The sequence below is a fragment of the Cimex lectularius genome, unplaced genomic scaffold (genome assembly GCF_000648675.2).
Source record: "Cimex lectularius strain Harlan isolate CLEC.00 unplaced genomic scaffold, Clec_2.1 scaffold220, whole genome shotgun sequence".
NCBI lineage: Eukaryota > Metazoa > Arthropoda > Insecta > Hemiptera > Cimicidae > Cimex > Cimex lectularius.
This window is the reverse complement of record NW_019392830.1, coordinates 487,448-500,839: the sequence shown is the minus strand read 5'-3', so window position 1 is coordinate 500,839 and position 13,392 is coordinate 487,448. Positions and strand designations below refer to the sequence as shown.

The 13,392-nt window shown below is 34.0% G+C and overlaps 1 protein-coding gene across 2 annotated transcripts; it reads right to left on the bottom strand.

The window, feature by feature from the left end:
- LOC106664762 (microcephalin) lies at positions 1 to 11,829 on the bottom strand. 2 transcript variants are annotated; one of them, XM_014390761.2, is made up of 9 exons: positions 10,684 to 11,829; positions 7,704 to 7,813; positions 7,444 to 7,632; positions 7,331 to 7,363; positions 7,216 to 7,259; positions 5,957 to 6,568; positions 5,736 to 5,898; positions 5,388 to 5,465; positions 1 to 365 (listed from the first exon to the last, which is right to left on the bottom strand). In XM_014390761.2, the coding sequence occupies exons 1-9, from the start codon at positions 11,447 to 11,449 to the stop codon at positions 81 to 83; spliced, it is 2,280 nt and encodes a 759-aa protein (XP_014246247.1). In that variant the 5' UTR covers positions 11,450 to 11,829; the 3' UTR covers positions 1 to 80. The 2 variants fall into 2 exon arrangements, with proteins under 2 accessions (XP_014246247.1, XP_014246237.1); XM_014390751.2 differs by having other exon boundaries at positions 2 to 365; positions 5,957 to 6,571.
- Between the last annotated feature and the right edge of the window lie 1,563 nt (positions 11,830 to 13,392).

Below are 13,392 nucleotides of genomic sequence, written 5' to 3'. Positions count from 1 at the left end.
AAATTTCACTAACAATAAAAGAAAAAATTAATAATCATACACACACACACACACACGCACACCAAAAAAACACTCAGAAGTCAGTACTTGTAATCGTTTATGTCTAACAATGTATTTTGTGTTATTGAATCTAAAACCCACGTCTCTTTGACCCTGAATACGGAGGAATTGTTTTTCCTCTTTCCCCCTATAATTATTTCAGCGATGTTTGCCTGCGTCACAACCCTCCCTTTACAAATCCTCAATAGCTCGGTCAGATCGGCCTGAGGTGGAACTGAGGCCAGCGATACGTAAATAGGGCCGCATTCGGAAAAAAGATCCATGTTATATTCCTCCTTAAATGCTCGCCTTTCCAGTCGGCTTTGCTGTAAATCGAAACAATGAAATTACTAATAAACAATTATTACTATTATAACAAATACAGTGTGGCGCTGGCCCGAAGAGAGAGGGAGAGGGCGAAGAAACAAGAGAGGGGAAGGTCAAAGAGAGTTATGAATGGTACCGGGTGAAGACAGGACTTTTTTGGGGAGCTGATTATCTGCACTTAATCAGACATCCTTGGCCTCAGGATCATACAAGAGGACTCGTTTCACACATCGGAGACCAATATTCAAAAATGGCATTTCCTCGAGCTCAAAACCAGTTTTCTTCTCTCTACAGGATCAGCATAGCGAGGCAAGAATTATCAACTAACATACAGTTTTACAATACAATTATCAACCATCAACTTAATTTGTATCTTTCCCTAATTAAATTAATATAAGATATTCAAAAGAGAGCAACTAAAACTATTCTTAATACAGCAAGCACGTATGTACATAGTTTTCTGAAATTTGCTCATCGCACATGTACTTTTTATGTTAAGTTTTTTGTTTGTTTGTTTTGTTTAAAAAAAAAGAATTCAAAGAATCTTGTCATTCTTATAGAATACATTATACCATTTTTCAAGTACAAGGAAATACATTTTTTTTTAAATATAACTCAGGACCTAACTCCAGCAAGATAAGCCCCCTTTAGAGATGTTTATTTTTGGACAAAAGGTTAAGATTCAATTAAAAAGAAAACTTGGAAGATTTTATTTTAACAAACAACAAGACGTATCATTACAAAAATGATAGCAAGCCATACAAAATGGTAGCAGAGTGTGGTTTAACTTAAAACTAAACTCACTAATTTTGTGGTCTGCTTGACCAATTAATATATTACAATTAATTGGTCAAGCAGACCAGGAAATTAGTGAATTTAATGATTTAAAATGAAGTATACTTCACTAAAGCTCTCCGTGGCCATTTCATTTGTCGTCGAGAAGCCAATCCGATTACAAGACATTTGAAAAATGGCAAAAAGGAGGGAAAATTCAAGAGGTGCGGTTGAGATGGGAAGTTGGTGTCCGAGTGGATCGAGGTCACGATAGCTCAAGTGGTAGAGCAGCGGCGTATCAAGCCGAAGATCGTGTTCGAATCCCGCTCGTGCCATTGACTTTTTTATCTCAACTAAAAACCTTAATTAATTTTTTTAAAAAAACAATTTATTTCTCCCTCTTAGGGTTGTCCAACTGATCATTGACAATACCTTCTCTACGAAAGCTTTCTAAGATCTTTGAAAATTTATGTTTTTTATTATACCTAGACAATATTTAGTGATAATGAAGAATTCAACCAAATCTTTGACAATATTATTTATATAATGTAAAATGTAGATTGTACAAACCGTAGTGCATACAAAAGTACATGTGCAATGAGCAAAATTTCAGAAAACTATGTACATACATGCTTGCTATACTATGAATAGTATCATTTTGAATATCTTATATAAATTTAATTATGGAAAGATACAAATTAAGTTGATGGTTGATAATTGTATTGTATAACTGTATGTAAGATAACTCTTGCCTCGCTATGCTGATCCTGTAGAGAGAAGAAAACTGGTTTCGAGCTCGAGGAAATGCTATTCTTGAATATTGGTCTCCGATGTGTGAAACGAGTCCTCTTGTATGATCCTGAGGCCAAGGATGTCTGATTAAGTGCAGATAATCAGCTCCCCAAAAAAAGTCCTGTCTTCCCGGTACCATTCATAACTCTCTTTGACCTTCCCCTCTCTGCTTGTTTCTTCGCTCTCTCCCTCTCTCTTTGGGCCAGCGCCACACTGTATTTGTTATACTATACATAGTTCAATATTTAATCAATAATAAAAATTAACAAGTTTATTGTCACATTTGTCATTAAAATAAATATTTAAAAAAAAAAAAGATTTCTCGTAGGTTATCAGGGTTATATGAAAGAAAGTTTAGCCTTCGAGCTCCTATTTTCGTCAGGTATTTTTTGCTTATTGAGAAAAAAAATATTTTTTGTCTAGACAATTAGTAAAAATATGGGCTTTTTAACTTACATGCCAAATTTTCTAAGCATCTATTGTTTTACATTATTTAGGCTATTAAAAAAAAAAATCTTTAAGTAGGCCAAGTTCTATTATTACTTTTTAAAAAATAAATCGGTAGAATCATGTGTAACTACGTGACAGACCCAATTTGTTGATTATCATAAAAATAATTATCAGGAATAAGACTCATTACAGAATATTAGAAATCTTCCTCATATTTTGAAATTTGCACTCAGCTTTTTCAAGGCAAAATTAACTTTTTACATACGGCATATTCTAGTAAAAGTTTGCCCTGATATAAACTCTCTTGGTTGAGTGAATGTTGGATCCTCAAACCAAGAAATTGTGAGATGATCCTAAAGTTTTGGGAAAGGAAAGGCCTCAGGAAGATCCTGGTAAAGAAGAATAAAAATAGAAGAGTTCAGTTTTTTTAATATAGCGACAAAGGAAAGCTGGCATGGTAGTAGTATGTAGAAAACAACCTAAGGCAGAAGATGAATGAGAATGGCTTTATTCCTGATTAAATAAAAAAATTAACCTCTCTCCATCTTCCACTTCCCAATTTCACTCACACCTGGTTTAATCATGTACCAGTATGACTGGCCAGGGTTTGTCACTTGGTTGCTATGTTCAACAGCCAGAATCATCAGAAGTTATGTCTACAGGATGACCTCAAGGAGCATAGTTGTAAGTTGTTTAATCCCAAGGTCTTTGCTACTCAGGTATGCACTCTTGGGCCCTCACTGCTACGCAAACTCTCAGAAAAAAAATTTCTAGGATTGTTCCATGAGAGCTTTCCTTAAAACCACATTTTTCAGACCTTGAGGACTGCTACTCGATCCAATGCACCTGCGGTTTCTTGTGCTACCATGAGATCCAGGACAAATATTCTCTCCACATCAGTGACAACAATATCTGGCTGAAATCTAGTACCATCCAGTATTAGACCTGGCATCCTGAGTCACAGAGACTTACGATTAAGACCAGGAGGCACTAATATTTTTGAATGATTCCTTGAGCCCAAGGATAGTAAGTGGTAGAGTATCTCTGATCCAGCCCCAAATCAACATTCAGTTGATACAGTCCTCCCTCCTCATCGCAACCCTCATATACATTAAATTTATCCTAAGGCGGAGAGCATATATATACCTAGATTTATTACATGCCTACATATTAAAGTAGTGTCAGATGGCCCGCTAGTACATTTTAAAAAATAAGTAAAAGCAAAATAAACTTAGACAAAAGGCAAAGGTGGTTATTTAGTAGTATGGTTGGGCCCTTAAGCTTTCAAAAAGAACAATCAATTAGAATAATCAACAGTTTAAAAAAATAAAAATAAATTATAGCTTTGTAAAACTACTGGCTAATTATTTAACCTATTGTCTTTCTGAGATATAAAAGTGCAAGGATTGTTGTTGTTTTTTTTGTTTTTTTCTAAAAAATTATATAGATATTGTGAATTTCCTTTTGGGGTCTGTGGGTGATTATTTAGGTCTATGTATTTCTATTGTTTTGGTTTGGCAAATATGGTTCATCATCACACCATCAGAACAGCAAACCAAAATTATTGGAAACAACCAAACTAAACCATAATGCGTGGTGTTTAGTGATCGTTAGTTAATGATTATTCTCTCATGATGTAGGTTTTAGAAAAACATTTTCTTTATAGTGCCGACGTTTCGATCTTTATTGAAATCATCTTCAGGGCCTGGGATTTATAAACATTAATACTTTCTTTGGTGATTGATCAGCCTTTTCAGTTTAAATATACTTTTTTCTTTCTAAAAGGTAGATTGGGGATGAGACGAGGAAGACAGAAACAACATTTATTTTCTTGTCGAGCTTTCGGCAGAATATATCGTCTTCATAGAAGGCTGATCAATCACCAAAGAAAATATTAATCAACAGCGGGGTGCTTCATCGATGTTATATAGTCCTGATGAAGGCGATATATTCTGCCGAAAGCTCGACAAGAAAATAAATGTTGTTTCTGTCTTCCTGGCCTCATCCCCAATCTACCTTTTGGAAAGAAAAAAGTATATTTTGATTTTTTTTTTTTTTTTGTGAAAAAGCAGCAACGATCATTTTAATTTGTTTTTCGTCGAAAAGGATTTCTTTATCATTTAGTTTACAACATAGAGTCAAATTTTTCATTTGTTTTATCAACACAAAATCTGTCTTGCAGTTTGTTTATTTAATTTTATTATTAATAATAATAATTAGTCAATATAAGAATTGTTTCCATTATTAAAAAAATAATAGTAATAATATTTAGTCAAGTAAGAATTGTTTCTGTATTTTAATATAGTAATAATAATAATAATAATCAGTCAGTTTCCTTTACAAAATTGTCAAATTGTTAATTCCAAACTGACGGCTTTACTTTCAAGTTTTGTTAATATTTCTACATAAGAATTGTTTCCATTTTTCAATTTTAAAAATAATAATAATATTTAGTCAATGTAATTTTTTTTTTTTTTTTTTTTTTTTTTTTTTTTTTTTTTTTTTTTTTTTTTTTTTTTNTTTTTTTTTTTTTGAGGGGCGCGAACCACCAAGGGTCATGTTAGCCCCGTATCTTTTAAGAGAATCCCCCTGCGGGAGGAAAATTGTTTCTGTTTTTTAATTTAAAAGAAAATAATAATAATCAGTCGGTTTCCTTTAAAAATTGTCAAATTGTTAATTCGAAACTGACAATATTAATTTCAAATTTCGTTAATATCTCAATATAAGAATTGTTTCTTTTTTTAAATATTCTTTTGTTTATTATTTATTTATTTATCTAAACTAGGAAAAGATCCACTCCATCGGGGAAGGACCAAACAGTAAGGCAATAAATAGTATTTTAAAAAAATTTGAAAATTACAGTGGTAAACTGTCCAAACTTGGAAACAAAAAAAAAAACTAGCATTTATTAATTATACTGTCAAGAAAATGTTACTGTTTGTTGTACTAAGAGTACTTTTAGAATCATAAACACAACAAAATCTGTTTTTTTTTCTTTTACTTACCACTACAGCTGATGAAAATGAAGAGAGCTCGTACTGGTCCTCAGACACGTAAGTCCCTGCTGCATCACTTTTGTAGAGCTATAAAATATTTTTATTCCTTCAAGATAAATTGTTCTAATAAGATTCAAAATTCAAATTTTTCACAAGTTAACTTCCACATTTTAATTAAACAAGTCAACGTACAAATTTATGTCGGAAAGTATGAAACAAACTAATCAATTATTTCTTATTGGGCGAGAACCCATAAGACTATACTAGAAGAGTAATCTTGCTACAATTTCATACCCATTACATTCCAGAAAACAATAAATTTCAGGTCTACTATATTAAAATTTGATAAATCCATACCCATTCTTCATCAATTATCCAGCATCCTCTCGCCAATCCTTTCAATAAATTTATCGTCCTTCTCGGTCCTTTGCTAACAACATGTGTAGTTCTTTTAGACACATTTTCTTCAATTTGAAATACACCTAATTTTTGAACAATTGCTTCACAATTCTTAAGTTCCCTAAAAAAAATTATAATTAAAATAAAATGTTGGTTAATAAATATTAAATATAACTTACTCTCCTCTGAAACTAGTGAAAACAATGGTAGGGTGTTGGTACGGTTTCAATGGAGTTTTCTTAGCAGTCACAAATAAAGACATGGAGCTTCTTCTTGTTAATGTGTTATTCATAGTTTGGTCATTTAAAATAAGCTTCGACTTTAAATTACTTCTCTGTTTTGATTTTAAATTGATAGCCTTTTCTGAACTGACTGGTTTTAACTCTTTGTCTTTATAAGGCATTTCAACAGACAAAGGTTCTGTATTTGAAGGCAGCCCCTGGGATAAATAAGTTTTATTTGGGTCCAAAAGTTTTCTTTTTCTTTTTTGCGGTAAAACGTCAGAATTTTTATCGGTTGTACTCCTGTTAGAATCTGCGCCTTCGGCAACAACTGAAGATCCTGAAGTTTTTTTTGAGTTGTTGACCTGCTTTGTGTTTATCTTTGCTTCTAGATAAGCCGGAGCACTGTCTCGTCTTACGACACCGTTTAAGCTTTTTAAAGAAAAATCATGATTATATCCTGAATCTTTTTCAAAATTGAGCTTCTTAGTGCAAACGTTCATTTTGGTATTGCCTTTCAATTTGGGGAAGTTTGCGATTTCTTTTCTGTCAGTGATAGCATTGCGGCATCTTCTGAAAATTACAATTTTTAGAAAAACTTAACAATGGAAGTGACAATGAGAATGAAGTTTAAATATAAAAAAATTGAAGTAATAATTCAAACTTTGCCTGTCTAAATGTGGTGTTATACCATAACTACATATTTACACAAAAACTAATGGTGAGTGCTTTTTTATCTTCTACTTTTCTTCCTAAGGTCACTGGTGATAGTCTCCCTTTCTTCCACTGTGACTTAAAAGATCAATTGCAGAATATCCTAGAAAGAGCACTACTTATCAAATATCATTACCTTCCAGTCCTCTTTGCTTATTTCTCAAGGCGTTATTGTCGCATTACCTAAGTGGCTGTATCATTTCAGGGCAAACAGTTCATTTCTGCTATTTCATGACAGAGCAGATTACCGTTTCAGTTGTTCCCATTGTTTTAATTAAAGTAAGGTAATTAAATAGGCAATAGCCAGTATAAAAACAGTATTATTTTCCTGGAGTCATAATCAGTTTTGATCTCACAATTGATTTACATACCGAGTAGAACCAATCGAGAACAATTTCATAAACAAGCACAAATTATGTGCAGTAGTTTCAATATTCTCTTTTACTTTTTCTATAGCCAAAATAATTGGAAATACAATTAAACCTAGACAAAAAAAAAACTACCTTTTGGGGTGTTGTGATGTAGGAGAGTCAGGATTCTGATTTTCCTGTAATACAAATGCATTATTATGTACAATAATAAATAATGTATAAAGAAAAAAAGGAAAATTTAACAAACCTTTGTTCTTTTGGGCAATCGAAACCTTCGTTTCTAAAATTTAAAAAAAAACTCGATTTAGAAGAAATCATTAGAATCATTTAAATGAAATAATAATTAGTAAAATATTTTACTTTGACAGCTTCAAATGGAAGTATACTCTCGTATTTTTCCATTTTTAATGGTGGATAGAGTGAAGGGTCAACCTGTCCTCGGGCTACTTTGCACGCTTCAATCCAAAACGTCGAAACCATTTTAACGCCCAATTCTTTCGCTTTCAAAAAGGTCGAGACCAAACCTTCTTTGAACACTACTATGGTGACCTGTGATAATGGGCGTGAACAATTTGGTGCATGTTTAGCAATGAAATATATTCTCTTCCTGTAAAAATTACCTTTTTGGTGAAATTCTTTTCAACGTTGGCCCCAAGAGAGCGTAACTCCGCTTTAACGCATTCCGAACGATTTTCCCTCCCTATCCGTACTTCTACATAACAGGTTACACCTAAATTTTCCAAGATGAAAAAACTGTTAAAACAAATATCTTTCATTGAATAAATATTTGTCATAAAAATTCTAATAAAAAAGTAAAGTAAATCCTGTCACACAGGAGGACTTAATGTCCAGTTACCCATTGGGTTTTGTGGACAAGGAGTAAAACCAAATTCATTAAAAAAAAAACCTAGGCTCTGCAGGATTCGAACCCAGAACTGCTAGTGTGGCAAATACAAGTCAAACGCTCTAACCACTCTATCACCGCCAATTGATAACCATTATATATTATACATCAACCACAAATAATAGAAGTTTGTTTATTTTTGGGCTGATAAATGGCTATTATCATTGCTAGACCTCTCTGAATAAGATTCTCTACACTTATTTTCATTATCACATCTTTTCAGTGCAGAGTGTGTGTACTGACCGCCCATGGGTACCTTAGATTGTCAAAAAGGTAAAAAAAGAGAAAGAAGTGTGCGATTAGCCAAAAAGAGATTTATAATAAAAACAAATTTATAAGAAAAGGCTAATTACTTCAATAAATCCCAAGCAAACACATTTAATCTACTAAAAAAATATTATGGCTGAAATAGCCCAACTTACCCCTTTTTTATGTTTTTCTGAATTACTTATCCTTCCACTGTTACAATCCTCTTTCAAGAAACTAGAGCAACAGCCATAAGGACCATGTTAATGAACAGCTAAAGCTGAGGGAATACCAGAGCAAATTACCCTTCATAATTCTGTCTTGTACTGTGACGTTTCAAATACCGGGTAAATCTAAAGACTGAATTGACTAAAAAGCAAGCTAGATTCACTAAGGGTTTTTTAATCAGAGATCATAGCAATTGAATGCTGTGCCAGAGAAATCAAAACTCTTGAAATACACCAAAAATTAGCCGTACTCTCTGACAGTCATGAGCACCTAAAGCTTTAACCTCACGAGGTAAAGTCAAAATATGTCTGAAGTTTCATGAAATCCTAGTCAGGTCATTGTTGTCAAACTGACAAGTATTTCATGAAACTTCAGAGCAGTTCTGGGCACATTTTCTGAGAACTGACTTGACTAAAAAGCAAGCTAGATTCACTAAGGGTTTTTTAATCAGAGATCATAGAAACTGAATGCTGTGCCAGAGAAATCAAAAGTCTGAAATACTCCAAAAATAGCCGTACGTTCTGACAGTCAGGAGCACCTAAAGCTTTACCCTCACGAGGTAAAGTCAAAATATGTCTGAAGTTTCATGAAATCCTAGTCAGGCCATTGTTGTCAAACTGACAAGTATTCCATGAAACTTTAGGGCAGTTCTGGGCACATTTTCTGAGAACTGAATTGACTAAAAAGCAAGCTAGATTTACTAAGGGTTTTTTAATCAGAGATCATAGCAACTGAATGCTGTGCCAGAGAAATCAAAACTCTTGAAATACTCCAAAAATTAGCCGTACTCTCTGACAGTCAGGAGCACCTAAAGCTTTAACCTCACGAGGTAAAGTCAAAATATGTCTGAAGTTTCATGAAATCCTATTCAGGACATTGTTGTCAAACTGACAAGTATTCCATGAAACTTCAGAGCAGTTCTGGGCACATTTTCTGAGAATCAGTATTACCACTTCCAACCCCCCTGAACCCTCCTATTGACTAGCAATTTGCCGCAAAAAGGTACATATTAAAAAAATGGATCTTTAATGAGTCCCAATACTGGTTGGTCAGTACTCCAGGATGACGCAAAAAGATTCATGTAAGAACCAGGCACAAAACTTTGAAAAAAATTACTAGAGGCGATATAAAATGTGGATTCAGGTAACAATACTAGGCACTGTTGTCTAAGAAAGCATTAGCACCACATATTTCATAGTAGAAGAAATATGCACATTTAGCCACGACGAGGCCGTGAAACAAGAGATACAGCTATGCAAATGTAGGTTTCTGCTACTGAGGGAAAACTGCAATCTCCCACAAACAGAATCATCCATCTGAGTGACAAGCAAGGTGGACAGGAGTTTCCAGACATAGTAGACTGAGTAAAGAACCTTCACTAAAATTGCATTGCTACGGCTAGACGTAGTGAAACTCAAGGATAGGACTATATACCAGTCACTGGCATTTCAGAACTACCAATAACAGTATATTCAATGATGACCCTCATTTGAAGGTTGTGCAATGAGAAGGAAAAAACTAGCTACCATATCTATCTCCAAATGTAAAGCAACTGCTCAATGAAGACATAATCTAGAATAATCAAGACCTATGGAAAAGAATTGCAATGACAATCAACGACCTAATACTTCTTAATTGAACTAAAGAACTAGGAAAGGTACAATAACCCAAAAGACTGCAGCGCTTGGAAGAATACAACTCCCCCTTTTTTTTATTTCCTGTCTTCATCCCCCGCACAAAAGAACCACTAGCTAGGTGATGAAACTTGACCAACAGCCTAAAGCTGACTAACGAGTTCTAATAAACAAAAAAACATCCAGTCCATGACCACCCCTTCTATCGAATTTAATTGTTGGCAAATCCCGAATGAATTTGGCACAAAATATGCTGAAATGTCACACAAAAGTATGAATTGTGTTTACAAATAATCTAGGGGCTGCAGTATCTAAGTTGTTAGGGGTCTAACTTGTATTTGAATAATTAGTCAGATTTTAAAGCCTCCAATATGACAGGAGTTACAACACCTAAACAACAAAATAAAGAGTTTATTTATTAAATCATGTTTTATTCGTTTTGCTGATGTGTATGAAAGTTTAATTGAATACAAAAATATTAAACATCTGATAACATAGTGGAATAATGTAACTGTTAAAAAGCCAAGTTTAGTTTGTTTTCAAAATCAAACTATTAATTATATGAAAGAAAGAAAAGCACATAGTTACCAAGCAAAATGGACTTTTTGATCTCTTCTGGAATCTCTTGGGTGGTATTGCTGGGAGTTAGGAAATTAAGCGGTGACCACGCAGAGCAGGAGGTTGGTGTGTCTAGTAATTGAATACCACTCATATTAAATGACGTCTCCATCATATTCGACCTGTCTGTCAGCGGTGTTTGAACTTGAGATGTGCCCTTGCTGACCGGCGTGACGCAGCCTTCCGACGTCGCTGCACCAATCAACTTTTTAGCAGCCTTAGTCATTTCGATGTACTCTTTCTGCTCTTTGATGTAAGCATCTCTCCTGGCTGATTTTTCCGCTTCAGATTGGTAAGGGACGAAATCAAATTTTGGTGTGTGGGTGAGCATTTTCAGCTGGAAACGATGCTTCTCCAACAGTTTCTTCGGTTCCGGAGTCGTAAATCCGTCCGCCAAGGGCAAGTTGGCATACATGTCATCGTACTTGTCAAATACATTTTCAACGTAACTCTTTTTCGGGCCTGTATGGGAAATCGGCGGTAGTTTCTTCTTGGCAGAAAATGGTCCGATCGAATCTGAACTCGAATCACTCTCAAAACCACTGAAATCCTGGTTTTCCTTGCCTTTAGTCAGAACCGATGGCACGGAATAAACCTGCTTGGAATACCTAGGTGGGCAATAAGGCGATGTCAAAGTCAGACCAAGAGTATCGCAGGAATACTCTGTCGTATCGTTAACTAAACTTTCGTCCTTCTCTCCTCCTTCTTCAAAGGACATCCTGGCCAGAGCCATCATCGTGGATCCATCAACAAAAAATCAACAACAATAAAAAAAAGTTGACAGAAAAAAACAAGTCAGCTGTCAAGCTGTAAATTTAACAGTTTGAATCTCACATTGGGGAAGATCTTTCTCATCTTCCCGACCCGAATCACAAGAGAATCACAAAAAGACCTTTAACACGTCAAAATTAAAAAAGAAGAAGAGAAATACCAGAAAAGTCAAGTCTTAATAGACAGCCCAGTTGATGAAAGGCGCCACAAAATTGAAATATGAAACCTCCAGAGTACACAAAGCATCATAACTTCACTGATAGTAACGACGAAGCACGGCGGAATCAAAAGACAACTTACAACTTATAATTTAAACTTTAAAATTAGAATACATAAGTTTTTATTGGCGTGAGTTAAAAGTTTATTTAACGATCTTTAATTTCTGTAGCAAAGGTAAAGTTTTCTGGGAGAAAAGAGCTTTCTGGTTCAACAGCATATGCTAACATATAAAATACATAATTTTATTTTTTACTTATATACTTTACAAGCTGATAGCCTAATTTACTCAAAAACTTATAGATATGGTGATGGCGATGATGATGAGGATACTAGGATCCGGGTAAGATAAATTATAAAATTGTACATAAAATAATTAAAATGTACGAAACAAAATATATAATATTATATTATAATACATAAAATATATAATATATTACATATTTTATTTATATAAAATATATAAATAATTAATTTACAGTATAAAACTGTACAGGATAGGACATACAAGGTTGACACACGAACACTTACTTTAGGGCCAAAGCTTACATATATGTCCGGCATTAACGATGCTTGATGTGCCACCTAATTGAAGGGTATGATTCCTTGGCTATATAGCCAGTGTGTAGGAATGCCACCCAATGTGAGAATTGTTGAGCACGACAGGAAGTATATGTTTCCGAATCGATTTTTGGAGGAAACAAGATTGTTTTATTGCATACTGATAGTTCTGTGTGCCTATCATGAGTAGCATGTGCTGTATGCTTAGTTAGAGTGAATGTATTTACTAGTGTGATTGTGTAGTTAAGAGATGGTAAAATATTGAGTACACATCGACCGTCAATTAGGTTAGTTATATAATAGGTGCAAAGGGTGATGGAGGGATATCAACGCCACCATCCTAATTGAATCAATAGAATGTAAATGAGAAAGAATGCATTTAAGAATGAGAGTGTGTAGGGGTCTGACTGAGGCCAACACCCAAGGTGGGTGATTCTTGACGACTGCTGGTAATTTTTTAAAATTTACAACAGCTGGAATTGTTAGAGGACTATGAGACTCTATACATGTGAAGATTTGAGCCTATATAACTCTAAAATCCAATTTTGAAATGTTTTAAACGTGTGACTAGCATTAAATAAATTTGTTGTGTAAATCTCCTGTTCGTTGAATTGTGTTAATGGGAGAATGGAGCTGGTGAAGCAGTGAGAGACATTGAATAATGATAAATTACAAGTTTTTTATTTAGGGACATTGAATTATATAGGAAAATAATTCAGTAGTTATTAAATAATTTGTAAAGAGAAACAGTCAAACCTCTACAGTATTAATGTACAGAACAGACACGAGATCATAGTTGCAATGAAAATTATGGTTCAAAAACCAGTTACAGATAAGAAAGAATTGTTGAACATTTTAGATGATTTGAGAATAGTGAGGAGACAAAAATATAGAAAAAATCAAGTATTGGTCGAACAAAAGAGGTAAAGAGTAGTTAAGATAATTGGTAGTCAAAGTGAATTTCTAAATCTTTAATTATATCAACTTTAGTCAGTTTCATTATGAATAGTATAGATCTGGTAATTCAACAATCTTACCCACAAAAGAGCTAGTATGAGAATGGGGACAAAACAAGAAAAGACATAAAAATGATATGCATTGAATACGTGATAAGAATCAGAGAAACAAACA